Here is an 18,232-nt window from a genome sequence, read left to right as displayed (position 1 = left end):
GCATAAAATTCCTGCTCACAGCACTGTCTCCACCAGCGGTGTTTTAGATGTTTTTAATTTAATAAAAAAAAAAATATAAGTCACTGCCTTGTCTGAGGTGCCGGATCCTGTCCGGCACGCTCTGAAAACACTGCTGCTCCCAGCTCCCTCCAGCACTCAAACCATGCTTAGAGAGCAGGGAGAGCTGTTCCCAGTACACAACCTGTCTTTAAAACATTATGATCGAAAGGAGCAGTAGATGCCTCCAGGGGTTAAGTGGCATCAGAATGGGTATTCTGAATAGGTATCACCAGTTTGTCTAAATCCTGCCTTAAACACCTAAAGACTTCACTGACCTCTGTTCCTGGTTGCATTCTCAGGGTAGTGCTGCTATATTGTACTCTGGTTGCTGCATCTCAGCGTAGTGCTGCTACACTGTACTCTGGTAGTTCTGTAGTGCTGTGAGGACTGATGCTGCACAATTCTTCTATCACTTAAAAGAAATAAGACTCCTTTGACTAAATAAGCTGTGATAGCAATACATTAACACTATGCACATTTTTACAGGAAATACAACTTACTAAAAATCTGCAAGTAATGCAAGTTATAATACCACCACACTACCATTCACTATAGTCAAAACTAAAGGCTTTGAATTTTTAAGGTTTTTATTAGAGAAGTTGAAAGTTTCATCTCAGGACTGACAAGAACATAATTATCTCTTTTCATTTATTTTGTTTATAGGAATATGTAGAATTTGTTTGTACAAGCATATACAACAAAGTAATTGGTGCTTAGTACATTAAAATCAGGAATCTGATTTGTTCTAAACTACCAGTTTTCCATGCAGTCATCTTTGATTTGGCAGCATGGACAAATTCCAAGCGGAATGCTTACATGCATTGTTTTGCAATATAACTACAGCAAGCTCTCAAAACATGCAAATTATCACATTAGCAAATTGTTTTTATATCTAATGGACATAAAAAGGTTATTCCTGATATGAAATTCTGAAAATCTGCATAAATACTTCTGTGTAAAATTAAATTAGTTATGTACTTTTCTTTTACTACAAGTATCAAGAATGCCCACGTAATTAATATACACACATATATATAGAGACCTTGTTATGCTAAAAGTCTTTGTAATTAATCAAACAATATTCTGTGCCATACATTTATTCAGTATTTACCAGCTAGGAGAATGACTGTGGTCATATAGTAGGCATTACAGTCTTAGTAGCATTTGTATCACATGCAAACATACTCTTAGCATTTCTGTTTACTAATTTTATCACGTGGCGACAAGTATGTGATTTTCTACAATGTTGTGATTCTGAAGTGTATAAATACTTTTTACATTTTCACAGTTACAAACTTTTTGCCAAAAGCCATTTAAACAATCTTTAAGTTACAATGAACTGTTGTATCTGGGTTCTGCAGCAACAGGATCAAAATGCTATTTCTATACAAGCAATGTAGGATGTAAACTTTTCTTAAAGTGCCTAATATGTAAAACCTTAGAGCACTGATCAGTTTTGGCACAGATACACTGTATTTCCCTCACGCTAACCATTGCAGTAACTTTTACAGGATATCGGCTTCTTTCAGACATGATAGAGTTGATATGGCACTTGTGAATTACATCATTGGACTGCAGAAATACCCTGTCAAGTTACTGCTACAGCTGATGAAGTTGGCTGATGACTTTGTACATATTGTACTTCTGAATATACACAGTTAACTTTCAACTGCCTACTGCCTGAAAAATACTTTGATATATCATTTTAAATTGCCCCAACTCAACTCCTTACTATACTGATTATTACGGTGACTTAGCAGAAGATCCAGTTCACTGGGCTCAATGACATCAGGTACTGAGCATCTGATGAGTTGTTGCTTGTCAGCATCTGGCAGCATGAGGTTTCTACACAACATATCACACATGAGAACACAAATGGTAAATAACATGACTACAGTTTTGTTGCCATTTGAGATGATGTTAAAAATATCTGTTGTGTTTCAAGGCTCTGATTGTGTAATTCTGATGCAGGCAAGCTGCCTGTTGAGATACAGAAAGGAATACAGGACTGGGTTTAAAAAACTGTCTTCATCTTCTCATTAGTGTTTTTCTGAACAAAGGGGACTCTTATGGAAATCCAACAAAAGAAATTCAGTGCCCAGTGTTAAAAAAGAAACAATGCAAATCTTAAGACTTGGTGGTCTGTAGCTACACTTCTTATATTAAAAAAAAACAAACCACCCCCTGGCAAAACAAAACAAAACAAGCCCACACTTCAACCTCAGCAATGTTATTTTGAAATTTGTCTCATTTTAAGGATGCTGTGTTCTCCAACTTCAATTTGCTTGTTGAGGTTTTAGACCACTGTTGCTGGCCTGCGATCCATCTCTGCTTCCAGCTTCACCATCTGCTGCATCTCCTTTGCCTGCAATCCAAAATAACCGCATGAAGCATTGCATTAGACCTTTTGTTCAAAATAAAGCACATGTTTTATATGACAGTGTCTGAGTGAAACACAGGCAAAACACACTGAAGGTATATGTAATAACATTATGTTTACCCCCCGAGCGTCATTCTGTTTTCAAAATCCGATGTAATTCTTATGTCTAAAAATTCTTGGGCAATATTTTTTGATCCTATTCCAAGACTCATGGGTTAACTTTCTGAAGAAGTGTATGGTAAAATGCAGAAGCTCCTATTTGGGGGAAGAAAACTAGGCAGATACCAATCCGAGACTTTCTCCTGACACAAAATGTCTTTGGGAATGTATGCTTCACTGCTGTTGTGCGAGTACTGGAATGTGTTACTTCCTGAAACGCTTAGTGAGCTCATCTATGATCTGGACTAGTTTTATCATGAAGACAATGAATGACAAAAATTCATCAGTGTAATATCTTCCTTGCAGTAAGCAAGATTTTAAAGTAATAATTTTTTAAAGAATAATTTTTTAAAAATAATCTCCATCAGGCCTGGAGATCTTTATGATTACAGATGTGGTGTTTTTCATCTCAGGCTTAGACTACTGCTATATGCTCCATGGGATTACACACACTGAATCCACCTGAAGCTGTATCCAAATGCATTGTGCAAAATACAGCAATGAACGTAAGCCTGACCTCGCTATGAACTCTGCTTGCCTCAGGCTCTGCAAGCAGAGTTAAAGTGATGTATATAAATGGTAACTGGCCTGGGAATCCCCTGCTTAGACAACACTTCAAATTCCCTTCCTCTCCCTCTCTCTCACAGGTGCGCGCACACACACACACACACTTACTCCTCCTGTGGCTCAGTCACAGATGAGAAGTTGCACTTTGGTTTTGAACTCTGCAGTTTAAAGGAACTGGGAGTCAGCATCTCTTTATTTTCTCTGAGGTCTCTAAATCTGGGAAGGTATTTAAATCCATAACCCAAACGACTCTGAATAAGTTGACCCAGACGGGAAGCTAACCCATCTATCTTTACAATCAAGCTCCCGAGGATTAGGACAGATTTAGGAACAGGCAAACCAGGGTAGTACTGCCTTTGGTGTAACCGCTCTGTATCTGTTGTGCAGGGAAGAACGGTTACTGGACTTCATTTAACATGTTCCCCCCAAAGCTGTAAATGTTACTTAGACAAGGAACTTTGCTATGCAAACTCCTACTTAAGGAGTCACCTATGTGCATATGCAAAAATGGGCAGATGTAGGTCTAAAGTAATGAGATGCACAGCTATTCATTTTGCAAGGTAAACGTGGGTTTGTGCAGATGTGATATACATGCCTTCTTGAAAAATCTAGCAGCCCTGTACTTTCACAATCATCATCATCATCTTGAGGAAAAAAGTAATTATGATAATAGCAAAGCAACTGTCATAAATATGATTAAAAATTAATCAACACTCTTCATTTAAATGAGTTAAAAGCTTGAAAGTAATGAAGAAATAATTTTAACATGAAAATATGGAAACATAATAAATAAATCAATATGTACAACCTCTTCTGAAATGTTGGCTGGATTTTGCCTGTGTGTGAAATGAAATTCCAGATAAAACAAAACCCTGTGGTTGTTTCTTAGTGACTCACACATTTCATGTTTTAGGCTTGCAACTTAACTACTGGCACAGCGTCCTACAAATATTCTGCATGCCAATGTACGGTGTACAGAATTATTTCAGCAAGAACTTGGCTTCAAAGAACACATTAGCATAGGACTAGGATATCCGTTTTTGCTCATCTGAGACTGGTTCAGACAGTGGATTCTGACGTGGACACACAAGCACAACACTCAAAGACAAGCCTCCTGGAAGGCAGTGTTGAAGCTAAAGTGAATTCATGAAGTGAGTGGCAGCTAATGGACTCTTGCTTTCAAGATGCTTGCTCTCTAGTGAGATCTAAGAACCACAGACAGTAAAAGAAGAATACAAATATTTTTTCCTAGCTTAATTAATGCTTCCCTCCCCCCCATTATATGTCTATAAATAAATATTGAAGCGGGTGCTGTCAGCCTCAGGGGTGCAAGATGTTATCAATTCAAGAAAGTCATTCAGATCAGGCAATACTGTACAACTGGATGTTCAAGCCTAATGCAACTATTTCCCTTGGTAAGACAGGGGTTAACAGAGATTTCTGGTGAGTGACGATTATTTAGGAAGCCACAGCAGCACAGCCACACAGTAAATGTAATTGCCGTACCTTGTAATGTGTTGGATTTTGAAGTGTATTTTAAAGTGCTGGAAGCCTCCCTTCTTTAGACACTAAAAAGCTATTTCTAGCTATCTATTCTGTATTTCGCTATTCTTAGCATGGAATTACTTATTTTGTTACCATACTAATATATGTGGATACCCTTTGTCTGACTATCAGCATTAGCAGTTAATCGTATGTATGCTAACACTAAAATAGTTTTCTTAGATCAATAGACACTTCTCACAGACACAGTTAAGAACTCTAAGCATATCTTTCAGTAACGACAGCTAATGTACAATACAAGTTAATCTCTAAATATTTCCTCTGCACATCACTGTTCATATGCATCTGAATTTGAGATGCTGAAGCACAAAATACTGTTAATATTCTGTCAGGCTCAAATATCTGTGTGCAAACAAGATTAACATTGTGTTCACTATGTCAATGGTACTTCCCAATGGTTGCATTTACGAGGAGGGCTCCAATGATAATGATTTAATTTAGAAGGAAAGCACACTGAAATAATAGCTCACTTATTATACATCCATCCTACCTTGTGTTTGAGACACTGCATGACAGGATTTCAAAAGCTGTTTGTACAAAAATAATAATGTCAAAATTGAGTAATACAACAAGAAGCAAATTAAATGAATGAAAACTGAAGTGAGATTGAAAAATTAATGCAAGAAAAACATACATAAACAAAAACAAATTTAAATTCATAACAGTTTGTACTGAAGGCAGTTTCCACCCAGAATTCTACTTTTCTAGATTGTATATTTGTATGAAAAAATTTCTTCTCTTGCTTAATCACATTTTGAAATTCTCATCAAATGAATACCACCTTTATCTTGATCCAACTAGCTTTCATACATCAATGTATACAACAATGAAACCAGACCCAGCTGGGGGTTTGCACTGGTGCACTTTTGGGGCTAAAACAAAGCAGTCAAAACAGCAGGTATGACAATACATGTTCTGATGGATCAAATTAGAGTGAATTAAATAGCTGTTAAGGGCTACCCCTGTGGTGGAGGCCACCACATGCCCACTCAAAAGTGCTAACCAGCATGTGAATGATCCTACTCCATTAAACCGATGGTTTAAGCTGATTTCATCTTTGCACTGAAGTGGGAGCACGAGCAACCTCGTGTAGACTGCTACCATCTCTCGGCAGTGGAAGCCGTAACCCCAGGTGAGGGAAGTATCCAATTGCTGAAAGAGGTGTCTCCTTTAAATTTGCACTTATTTCCCAGCAACCTCCATCCCTTATACGTAACATGTTTATCACATAGTGGTCAAAAGCACAACTATAATAATTTCCTCTTGTCCTTATGTTTTTAAAAAATGTATTCAAAGCCCTCTGAAGCCAACGGAAAGAAACCACTAATGACATCTATCTCTAGATCAAGCCCATCATTTTTTGTCAGCTAGCACAGTTACAGTGAGTTCTCCATCACGCTCTCTACAGTGGCACTACAGATCTGCTGCAACCCAGCTGCCTCCCCCGGGGTACCCGCCTCCCTTGCCTTTTGTTTATGTGCAGATACTGCTCAGAAGTAGGCTGACTGACAGGTCCATTCATGCTGGCATCTACAGAAACCCAGTGAGGAAACAGAACAGGAATTTTGGTTGTGGTCCAGAAGGGAGGTGGAGCAATAGGAACATAGAGCCATGGTGGCTGGGGCTTGGTGGTAGCCACTGCCTGTGACCCTACAAGCTGTCACCTCCCTAGAGGTTAACCAGGCTGCAGCTTTTGGGGCTGTAGGACTCTCTCCTGACAGTGGAAATGCTCGATCTGCACGTACTCTTTTCTTCCCTCCCCTTCTGCAAGATGGCTTTAGTTCACACTGTAATGCCTGCCAGAGTGTTCAAGTTCTGAACATTTAATAAACAAAGTGGTAAGTACATAGCTCTTGAAAGTAATGGGTATTAAATGCACCCCTTTGCTCTCCACTCATTGAACTGCTGGGTATATTCCCCTTGCAGTTTACATTTGTGTAAGTGCACTACTGCAAGTCCATGCAATTATTACAGCTCTGCTGGCTCAACTCTTCGGCAAGGGAACTGCTCAGAACATACTGTTGCTTCTACCAGAAATAAGATTAGAATTTTCCTTTCCTTGCCAAGTAGTTTTTCAATTAAAAGAAAAAAAAGCTTATAAACTAACAGAAAATAATAAGGTATTTTAATTAGGAAAGGGTGTACTAATACAGATAAAACTCCCCATGCTACTATAAATCTCTAGAATTCAGTTCGAACTTTCTCTTAAGAGTTCAGAGATGCTCTGTATATGTTCCACTTCCATTTTTCAATCAGCACTAGAAATTAAGTTCCAAAATAAAGGACACATATTTGCTTGAGATACTTTTTGGAAATAATTAAAATGGATAGGCTGGGCCTTTTATGACTGTCCTATCTAGCTAACAAGTATCAATGTGGCTGAACAGCTGAAAGGACAGACTCTGGCTACTCAGTCTAGCTTTCACATGTTTATCTGAAAAAAATCTGGTTCTGTATTGTTACTTAAGTCTCCTCACCTCTTCCTTTTAACTCCCTGAGTAGGTGAGTGTCGACAAACAAGGTCATTTTCCCAAGTTTGGTAATGACTTACATTCAGAAGCGCACTACTCAGCCTGATTCTGGTTACTGTTTTCACTAGCTTGCTTTTCTTCTAAGCCTTTAAAATAAGATACCTGCTCATTCTGCTTCTCCAAGACTTCTAAATGCTCAAGTTGAACTTTTTTCAACTGATCCATTTCCTTTGACTGCTTCATTGCCAGCTGTAAGCAAGGGGAAATAATAGGGGGGAAATTAACACATTATTAACAAGCAAATTAAAAACTTACTTGAAACACACATATATGCACTGTCTTGCCCCATTTGGATGGCAAAAACTTCACAAGGCCTATTAAATCACCCAATCTTAAGAAAAGCTATTAATATAATATACGTATAGCACACATATTAGATATATTATAGAAAAGTAGCAAATACAGAACAATAGGAATTTTGTTAATTTAAAATATCTTCCTCTTACATAGATGTTAGATCTTTTACACTACAAGTATGTGGAACAAAAAACAAAGACAAACATCTGTTTGTTTACTGCAGCTGGATTCTCAACACAGATAAATAAAAATGAATATCCAGAAATAGTGTCCAGTGACTTTGTCAAGGTTATAGTTACCCTTTTTCTCTCTTCCAGGAACTTTTTTGTGTTGCTGCTGTTCAGTTCTCTGACTCGCCTAAAAAAATGCAAAATGTTGTCCATGAACACTCAATGAAAAAAAAAGAAACCCCAAAGCTGCAATAGAGAGGATTACAAACTCATAAGGTATATTTAGGTTTCTGATTATCTGTACCACGTGGGACTAATGGCAAATTGTACTCTCCTCGCTATAGGTTTCCAAATACATTGACAGTCTGGTTAAAGACTTGGAAAAAAAAAAAAGACAAGACTGTTGTGAATGAAGTTTGCTTTTTCCATTACTTAAGAGTAGTGGACAGAACTTAAAAAAAAAATTAATCTGTGCATCCTTTACTGCACTCTGCTGTTAATTCATTTTGATACATAAAAATGCTACATCTCTTAACAGTGGTGACAGAAATATCATCTGATGATCTAAAGTTACAGCTTACCAATGCTGTAAGGCTCTTAAAGCTGTTATTTAAGCAAAAAGTATACAATTAATATCTACATAAAATACCTAACTGCAAAGTGTCTCTTCCTAAGATTTCTGTCATGAAACATACCAAAAATAGTTCAAAGAGCCGAATCAGACTAATTGCAAAGCCTGAAAACCAGAACTACATTCAGCCTGCTTTCCAATCTGGGAATAGATTTATCTCAGTCATTAGTGGAGGTCTTACATTAACTAAGCACGCCATTACTAAGGGCTCTGACAACTCACCTCCCTGATGAGCCGGCAGTGTGTGACATTCAAGGGACTTAAATCAGTGGGTATGAGTTCAAGCCTTTTAACCAAAATAGCCTGGTACCAAGGAGGGAATGTAAAAGAGGGAAGAAGGAGCCAGATAGCAGGCCCAAAGTGAAGAGCAAACCCTGAAGGTTTATGAGATGCCATCACATAGACTGCTTTTACCTATTTCTTTGGAAACTTTTAGGATACATAGAAGAAGCTCAATATAGCTATAATGTAGATCAGTCCTCCAAAAAGTGCCAGTAGCTAGTACTGGCAAGTGTCTCTCCAAGTCTCTCAAGTCAGTTAAGACTGTCACCCGCAAATGTGCTGTGAATAACCCACTTTTGCAAGTGCAGCAGCTCCCTTTTTGCTGAGCCTGGATGCTGGCCAGGTCTCCAATGCCAACAGATAACAAGGAAGAGAGATGCAGGAGTGGAGTAGCAACACCGGTCCTGTTGTGGAGTACATCTCCTGCTTCTTCATTCCTATCATCCATCACCCTCTCTGCTGACTATCATCAGTTTTAGCACTCCTTTCTTCTGTTCCACCTCTCCTCTGTGTTATCAGTAGATGAGGAAGAAAGCCTTTCAGTGGCACCACCTCCTGTGTTTTTAGTGATGCTACTTCTCCAGTTATTATAACTCTAACTAGAACCAAACCTCAGGTTCCCTTTTCAGCATAGCCCTCATTTAATTTAAAAATCAACAGCAAAAACGATATTATGCACTTTAAGTAAAATCATTAAAACCCTTACAGATGTGTTTTGATTTAATAGTGTCATTAGACCTACACCAGTCAGTCACAGCTGATGAGTATAAAGAACTTTTTTATATCCCCGATTAAGGCATTACATTTATTAAAAAATAAATACGAGAAAAGCAACATTTTCCCCAAAATGGTAATCTAAAAATATATTCAGCACAATCATTAGACAATCTTTCCACGCATACAAGCATGGTTTTAATAGAATTAATCCATGAGTTCACCTGTCAGCCTTTGACAGCATTCTTCCCTTCTCAGGAAGCGAGATCTGATACTTACCTCTCTCTCTCAGCTTTATTCTTGATAGATTTGTCTTGGCTTATGGCTTTGCTGTTCTCCATAGATATTTTAGCCTGGTTGGCACGCATTTCCTTGCTTTCCCTAGGCAAAGCCAAACAAAGTCATTAATGCTTAAGATGCAATTGTTGTTGAGGTTGGTTTCTTGACACTACTCTACACTGTGGTTAATTTTGTCCTTGAAGCATTGACAGAGAAGAACAAAACATACAAAAATTGTCTTCCTTTGGGTAGGCTTTACACGATTTGAGCAAACATTCAGAAATCTCCATTTGTTCAAGAGAATATAACCGGAAAGATCAGTTTAAAGCATTTTTATATTTCGAATGTTACGGAAGTGTGTAACTCTCCTTTCTCCTTAGTATATTAGAGTTGTCTGAGTATAAGCTACTATTAGCCATTTAGAAAACGCAATTTGTCTTTCAAAGCTGCCAAAAAATTTACAAAACCTGCACCGCACTCAGGACATGACTGCAATATGAACAGAAATAATATTTGCTAGCTGTGGTATGAGATGACAGATTTCCTTTCAAGACCTCTACTTTGGGACTGGAGAGCACCCTTTAGTTCAGACCATGGTCAAACTTGTGTTCGGTTTCTCCTTCTGGCTCAGTGAACCTTGTAGCCTTTTCTGTGAAACCAGATAGCTTTAACAGGAGGGTGGCAATCACCTTCCAGGGGTGATCTCCTGAGTCGTGTGGTTTGCCTTTGGAGATAGAAAACCTCTTCAGTGTTTCGGCCAGTGTAGTAGAAAACCAGAAAAATAAGTAAATAAATATCCTGCTGTTTTAAAAAGAAAAAAAAAAGATCATGATTCTTTGTTGGGAGTAACAGCACAGATGCTGACCTTCAGAAACAGCTTATGAACTGTGAGTGAGCAGGCAGCTTTTCATCACTCTGAGTAAGCCAGCCAGGCTCCAAAAGGCTGTCCCTGAAGGCTAGCTCTTGCTTTCTGCCTGCTTGGCATTCCAGCACTTGCAGCTCTTGATCTTAAGTGCTTATTTAAGCAGGAATTATATACGGAAATTAGACAGCAAATAACGGATTGTAAAATCCCCAGTAGTGCATGAGCGTCTAAAAGTTACCCATCGCAAGCCAGGGCAGTGCCTTAGTCTCTTTTTCTGGACAGCAACTAGAGTGCTAAACAATTATTGTACTAATTAACCCCAAATTCTAAGTATTTTGTATGCACAGGAGTGTGGCACAGAACAGAGCGCTTAATGAAATGTTGTCGTTGAATCTTTTTTAGCTTGCTTTCATCTCTAAAAGACATTAATCATTAAGTAGCATGAGGACTTACAATTCTCCATAGTTTAAAATTTTTACAAAAGAAATGCAGTGCTTTTTTTTTTTCCTCCAAGAGTTCATAAGGTGAATCATTTCCTGAATACAGATTCAGAAGTGGTGGTATCACAGCAAAAATTAGATTGGGTTCTAAAAAAATCTTGCATTGGGAGTACATTTCATTCCAACAGTCCTTCCTCCAAATAAAAGCTTTTGTTTTCTATACTAAATTTGAAGTAATTTTCAAGCACACTAAGTTAAGAGCAGTACTGAAATAATTTTTTTTTATTACTGTGCTCAAGTATATGAAAAAAGTGTAGGTGTTCAAAATGATTTAGCATATTTGCATCAGATATAATTTTAGAGTGAAAGAAGTTAAGCGGATTACAGGACTCCTGTGCATCACTGATCACTTCAGAATGAGGTGCTGGCCATGGATACGGCTGAAAGAGCCAACACATCAAGATGCACCAGTTTCCCTATTTTGCCAGCTATAACCTAGCTCTGAGGTGCACTGCTGAGGGGTCCTGCTGGGTGTGTTGGGTTTTCACTGCTTCCAAGGGTAAAAGGTATTATTAACAGAAGAAATGAAAAATATTATCTTCCTTTTAAAATCGTCCAGAAACAACTGTAGGGATTGCTCCTTGTTTCTAAAACAGCACTTCTTACAGACAAGGCCAAAGTTCTAAGGTCAGTCTGCTGCCCAACTGCCTGGCCCCTGCAGAACACCCCCCGGCTCACCGAGTGGTGCTGATGCCTGTAGCCAGTTAACTGGAAGTAGTAGATAAGCCAGGATGGTAAAGAAAAAAAAAGAAAAAAAAAGGATTCTGAAAAACTTGGCACATGAACTGCAAGATTTAACTGCTGACCACCTACTGTGTCACATTGACTGCGACTCCGACATTTATACAAACATGCCTTTTAAAGGGATACTTATCTTTAAGCATCTCAGTCTATCTTTGGAATTTATACATATATTTAGATTCCATTAAAGTGCATTAACATGTTGTGTCACCAGTATTGTTTGAATGACTAGAAATCTCTTCTTCTATTTAAAAAAAAAAAAACGACCACCACAAATGATTTTTCTTTCTCTTTCATGTTATTTTATCTGGAGTACATAATGCTTGCAAAGAACAGCTTCATGTCCCCAGTTTCTGTTCCCAGTCAGTAAAGCTAACCCAGTCTGGGGAAGCAGGGGGCACAGCACCCTCAGACTTCAATAAAGCTTCAGATTTTTAATAGTATCTATCTGCTGTCTTTTGCTTTGTTTTTAAATGAGCTCAAAGCACAAACTGTAATTGCTTTTTGTACTGCACATGGAGGGAAATGTCTACCCTACAGCAGATAACTATATAATTTTAACTTAGTGATCTTTCCCACTAGCCCCGTGTCCTCTGTTGTGATAGCTAACTCATTACCTCAGCCCGCAGACAGGGAAGCGGTGAGAACAGCATGATGAGAGCATGGTCCACCTCCCATGCTGCTCTCAGACAGATCCTTTTTGCCCTATGGTTACCCGAGTTGTCTCTTGGCTGTTACATACATCTATACAGATAAATGCATATCTATACCTACACACAATATATTCTATTAAAAAAAAAGTTTATCAATTATTAAGTGTAAAGTCTCTTTGGGGAATTATTATTCACATTTCAATATTTCACATTCCAAATTCTTCTGAAATATTCACAGATTCAGACACAGTCTTAAATTTGTTTTAAACAGGAAAGTCCCCATTTTGCACATTTAGGGGTTACATAAAAATTCCCAAATAAGAAGAAACACACTGAATCACAATGAATAAAGCAGAAAGAATTTTGAAGGTTATAACTACTGCGATAGCTGAGAAGAAAAAAGTTCTCAGTATTTATCAGGATGTAGATTTTTAGGTCTGGTTCTCAGTAGCTCTGAAAATAGAACAATACATGGACTAAACACAAATCATTTCTAGTAAAAGAACAAGATCCATTACTAAGAATACGAGAACTAGTTACAAGAAACTATATATGACTCTTTAAACAGATACATGGAAATTCTAAACCAAAGACAAAAACGATGACAGAAAAAGCTTTTAAAAAAATTTAAACTTTGCCCTACTGTAGATATAATAGCTGCCTACAGTGGCAGCCTTTCACAAGTTAAGAGAATAAGGCAGTATGTATGGAAAAGAAAAAAACCACCTTACTTTCCAGGCTATATATTAGTAGATTATCTTCTAAGCATTGTAGTGAATTTCAAATAGGATAGAAAACGGGACACACTCAAAAAAAAAAAGAAGTGATGTGATTTCTCTTGGCTGATGCAGCCAGGTATGATTTACAGATACATTACCAAGTATTGCACCTTCCTCTGGCTACTATCTTTTGCATGATGCATTTGTATTATAATTTAACAATTTCTGGACTTCAGTTTTGACTGGGTATGTATTGCAGGACAGCTTGAATAGATGGGTTAACACAGAGATTAACATAAAGATGAGCTCACTAAAAGCCTTCTGCTGGGACAATTCTCTGTTGGATGGAAAGCTTGCAGGTCCCAGCATGCGTTCTCTCTGATGCAAAGATAAGCTGGATTTTTTTACTCAGGAATTTCAAAAATCATTTCAATTCCCTCTTCAAATGTGATTTATTTATTCATTTTCCCACATACTTTTAAATGTGAAAGATGCTGAAAACAATTACTTATGAATATATATATGTATGAATATATATGTATGTATGTACACACACATTTTGCATTCATATGCTTTTAGGCTGCTTTGCATAATAGATCACAGCATTAAAAAATTATTCCTCTACTTACTATCATTTTTAACACTGAGAGTATGATGTGTATTTAATTTCATTTAATTTCAAATGGGCAGGATGGTTAATTAAAAAAGCAACAATAGTGTCATGCAATATCTTCTGTATTGCCAGTGATTAGGACAGGATATTGCATGAAGATAATGTACCAGTCTAATGTAGTTTATCCTGCTACCCATTGTTTTTATGATCTCACTTTTCATGGAGCTTTCTTATAATTACTAGTGCAATAAATATGAGTCCGCAACTGCTAGCAGCTCCAAAGGGTATTTCCATATCTGATACTTCCATTTCCACCCTTTGAATGGCAGTTCCTGGGTAAAGTCTAAGCATACCCACAGCTGATGCAAACTACCACTGCTTCACGGCATCTGCTGCCTCTAATGAAGTTCCAATTATCTAAGCCAGCTAAGCAGCCTGTTCCTGCATCTATCTAAATCTTGTATGATCACTTCTTTCACTGCTATCATGCATACAGCCCAGTATCTTTGACAGCAGTACAGGAGCTATCAACTCAAGAAACTAAAACATAAAGAAGCAGACATAAACCAAGTCCTCATTGTCAGGCAGCGCTGCCCTGCTCACCTGTCATGTGAAAATTTTAGCTGCTGAGTTTGTTGTTCATGCACGTTAATCAGCAGCTTCTTCAGTAGTTCACACTGTTGGTTCAAGTGTAAATCACGGATTTCTTGCTCTTCGGCACTGTGTGTATTGATCATCTCAGACCACTCTTTCGTGTGCTGTGCCACAATCTCTTTGACCTGTAGAGAGGTAACAGCAGCTTTGCTAGAGGTTCTCAGATAGGCTAGGAAATCAACTATTACTGCTGCTGAAGATGTTGCAAAGACAATCATAAAAAAGGTTACAACGAATGCAGCTAAACTGTGAAAAATGAAATTACACAAATGAATTTGCTTCATAGAGTAACAAAGCCACTGAGGACACTACCATGGATTGCAAAAACAGATGTAAACCAACCCCTACTATTAGGACTGTATTATCTAAAGTGCCCTGAATAAATTAGCTGCATTTATGCTCTTGACTGTACTACTGTTATTTTAAAACCTTCTCTAACACTGAGTTCATAATAAAATGGTTTCATATTTTTGGTTGCCAAGAAAAAAATAAATGTATTAAAAGCACTGAAATTAACAATCGAAAAAACCTAGCGAGTGGGATTTCTCTGAGGGCTTAAATACAGTCTTCGATTTTGTGGAGACAGTTTTATAAACACAGTCAGTTTACAGAGAAATCCTGTATTTAATACAACCTGAATCTGAGGATGGGCTATGTATCTTTGTTTTATATTCATTAAGTCAGCAGGGAATCTGACAAGTATTCTTCTCTTGCTTATCTCCTAAGACTCACAAGAATAATGAGATTTAAGTTTTGGAACGTTCCCAAGAAACAATATGAGGAAGTCTAAATCACCAGAGTTGTTATTGTAATAATATATTGCACTTAATGATTTTGAAAATAAGCTAATAGAAAAATATATTTTATTATCCTTTAATAATTATCTTTGGGTATTTTGACAAGCTATTCTACTTTTCCATAAATGGTACACAAAACACGCCTCACAATAAACCTATTTTCAGGTAGTAATTTCAACTGCTACTATGGTAACTAATAGCATCTGGGTCATCCTCTATGAAAGCTAAACCTTAATTCCTCAAATCAAAAATTGCCCCCACATTGCTCAGTAAATGACTGACGCCAGTATTTTAGGTGTGGGCCCATATGTGGCTCTGCACAACATGGAACAGACCCTCCCGCAGATACTGATGGTGGCAAGAGAAGAGGGGACCTTAACAGCCCCGGTCTCCGTTCTGCCCTGGAGCGGCTCCTGAAGGCCCTCCTACACAAAGCTCATGTTGTGCAATAAAGCTGGGCTCCTAACAGAACAAGAAAAAAAGGAATAATTTTGTAACAGATCAGGGTGACCATCAGTATCCGAAAGCCAGACTCGCATTTAACTATAGCTACATTGTGATCCCATATCTAAACAGATCCAAATCGGAGGCAGAAACAGCTGACAGCTACCTGGAGTTTTCTGCTCTGTCAGAAAACAACCGAGACATTTTGAGGCAGGAGATCGCTACGACTAATATAGGCCTAATTCATCAGAGTGTTTAAGAGTGAGTGTACGCCCAGCAACATGAGCCATGCTCATTTCTGTGCGTGTGGGCAAGTGCACTACCAACCCAGAGCCTATCAGCTATGAAGTGATAATACACTGAAGCATGCAGAGCAGTTAGCGGGAGTAGTATTTTAATAAGATGTTCCTAAGGCAGTACTGCCTTTGAGGCCAGAAAACCAGGAGGATTCAGTTTTAAAATGGGTCAAAATAAATGCCTGGTGTTGGTAAGAAGACAGACTTATTTTTCAGATGAAGTTTTTGAAAGGTTGAGGGGCAGACACTCCAGTTCACCTCTGGCACCCACCTAAGGCACTTAAGTTAGGACCACGTTTAGTCCAAGCTCCTTGTGTTGCCGATGCGAAAAGTTGGGCAGTTTCAAGGCAGGATTTATCACACCTAAATGGAGATGTCTCTGATGTCTACTGGGCCTCAAGAACCCAGACGCTTCAGTTAGGCTGTATGAATCTCCTCTCAACAGTGACCTCACTTAGCTTACCAGCCCCACGGGAGACCTAGAGTGGACTTCAGGGGAGATAAAAGTCATAGCTGAAGTTTGTGGGAAAACCCACTCCTTATTTATTTATTTTCAATGCAGAGCTTCCTGATGGAGTCTGCTTCATCCATGATTTGGGGTACAGGTAGATCTAAAGTCCTGAGTAACTGGGTGTAATTGGGATCACAGCAGCAGAAGGACCACAAACTCAGAAAACATCTATGGTCAGAATGTCAGAAAGTATTCCTATTTTAAAAAGAAAGTACTATTATGTGACCCAGGAAGCAGGCAGAGCCAGCAGCACATCACACCTGTGTACCACACATCTTGGCACAGAGACCAACCCTTACACAGACTGGAGATTCAAATTGCCTTCCTGCAGAGAATGCTCTGACTGGGCTCTGCCACCCTTCAGACACCATAAAATTGTAGTGGGAACTGTGACAGAGCTGGCCAAGTATCCTCCTCCACCGCTTGCTGCTGTGCAGCTCTTCCATACATTCTTCCAGTTACGACTGGGTTTCAGACTAATTTGAAGTATTAAAAAGTGCAGGGGATATTACCATTAGATCCGATTCCTAGTCACAATAAGAGCATTTTACATTGCCGTAAAAGGACAGGCAGGCATTCTAGTAAACAAAAAGAAGAGTTTGATTTTATTTAAATCCTCCTTACGGTGTACAGAAAATGCAAAACCACCTTTGCGTAAAAAGAATTGTGACCTTACCAACCAGTGAAACAAATGAATGTATAAATAGTGGCAGCCATGGTGAAAGTATTTTGTGACTTAACTGCAAAAAGCATCTACAAAGCCCAAACAAATGCAGACTCAAGGGCCTGCTGCAAATTAATAATGTGATCATTGTTTTTAAAAGTTCATGTTATACACTACAGAGGTACACGAAAGCAGGAATCCTGAGTCTCAGGTACGCTCATACCAAAGAATCATAGAATATCTCGAGTTGGAAGGGACCCATAAGGATCACTGATTCCAACTCCCAAAGAAGAAATCTACAAGGAGACTTAAGCACAGCAGTACTTTTAAGTATTTAATCTGAGAAGATAGGGAGTAACAATCATAAAAAAACCTGCCCATGTTCATGGACAGATGTGCTAGTGGTGTGCTACTAATTTCAAAATCAGCATGTAGTCTAAGAAGCAGGTACAGCTCCTTGTAAAACACGTTTTTCTCTAGGGGTGGGAAAGAAAGGGATGATTTCTTAAACATCCTGCAGGCTGAAAGTCTCATTTCAGATAGAGCAAGTTATAACCTGATGAGAAGGATCTAAGGGATTTGCCAAACACCAGTTAGAAGACTTGAAACATGCAATTTGGCTCAGATTCAGCAGACCTTAGAAGTCATGACCATCAAAACAACTGAAATCAAATTTTGCTGCAGATCTGTGATACACTTCAAAGTTCCGATGTAGTAAATTCAGTGTACATCCCTGCTTTTCTCCCGTTTATTAGCATCATAGTTAAAATGACTATTTCATTTGCACTGGGCTGTGCTCTTGTCCTACTTTTCACTAGTAAGGTAGATTTGCCTATCCAAAAGGATAAGAAAAATAACCATTAGCTATCTTCTCTCTTTCCTGTTCTACAGACCGTGTTTGCAATCCTGTCCTTTCATCTGTTTCTACACTGGGCCTAAGAGACTAATTAAAATCTTGATAAGGAACTTTCTTTCATGCAGCATATATTCAAGATGTTTGTTTAGTCATCAAATTCAAGCAGGAATAATCTTTGAAGTACTCTTTCCTTTTTCCTTTTCATCCTCTGCCTGCTTGATATAGGGACCTACTTTTTTAATGCAGGGGAGTAATTTGCATCTGCTAGGTTAATTGTGTGTGATGT

The 18,232-nt window shown here is 38.3% G+C and overlaps 1 protein-coding gene across 7 annotated transcripts in view; it reads right to left on the bottom strand.

Moving 5' to 3' along the window:
* Positions 1-629: 629 nt before the first annotated feature.
* The window catches only part of PLCB4 (phospholipase C beta 4), a 208,343-nt gene continuing 190,740 nt past the window's right edge, over positions 630-18,232 (bottom strand). For all 7 annotated transcript variants that reach the window (XM_040611916.1, XM_040611917.1, XM_040611915.1 and 4 more), the window contains 6 exons: positions 14,328-14,503; positions 9,634-9,735; positions 7,857-7,914; positions 7,363-7,449; positions 5,220-5,256; positions 630-2,425 (listed from right to left, as the gene is read on the bottom strand). In XM_040611916.1, coding sequence (XP_040467850.1) covers positions 2,337-2,425; positions 5,220-5,256; positions 7,363-7,449; positions 7,857-7,914; positions 9,634-9,735; positions 14,328-14,503 — 549 coding nt within the window. In that variant the 3' untranslated portion in view covers positions 630-2,336. The remainder of the gene's footprint in view (positions 2,426-5,219; positions 5,257-7,362; positions 7,450-7,856; positions 7,915-9,633; positions 9,736-14,327; positions 14,504-18,232) is intronic.

This window comes from Falco naumanni, chromosome 12 (assembly GCF_017639655.2).
Source record: "Falco naumanni isolate bFalNau1 chromosome 12, bFalNau1.pat, whole genome shotgun sequence".
Lineage (NCBI taxonomy): Eukaryota > Metazoa > Chordata > Aves > Falconiformes > Falconidae > Falco > Falco naumanni.
The sequence above is the reverse complement of the archived record's forward strand: the minus strand, read 5'-3'. Positions and strand labels throughout refer to the sequence as shown.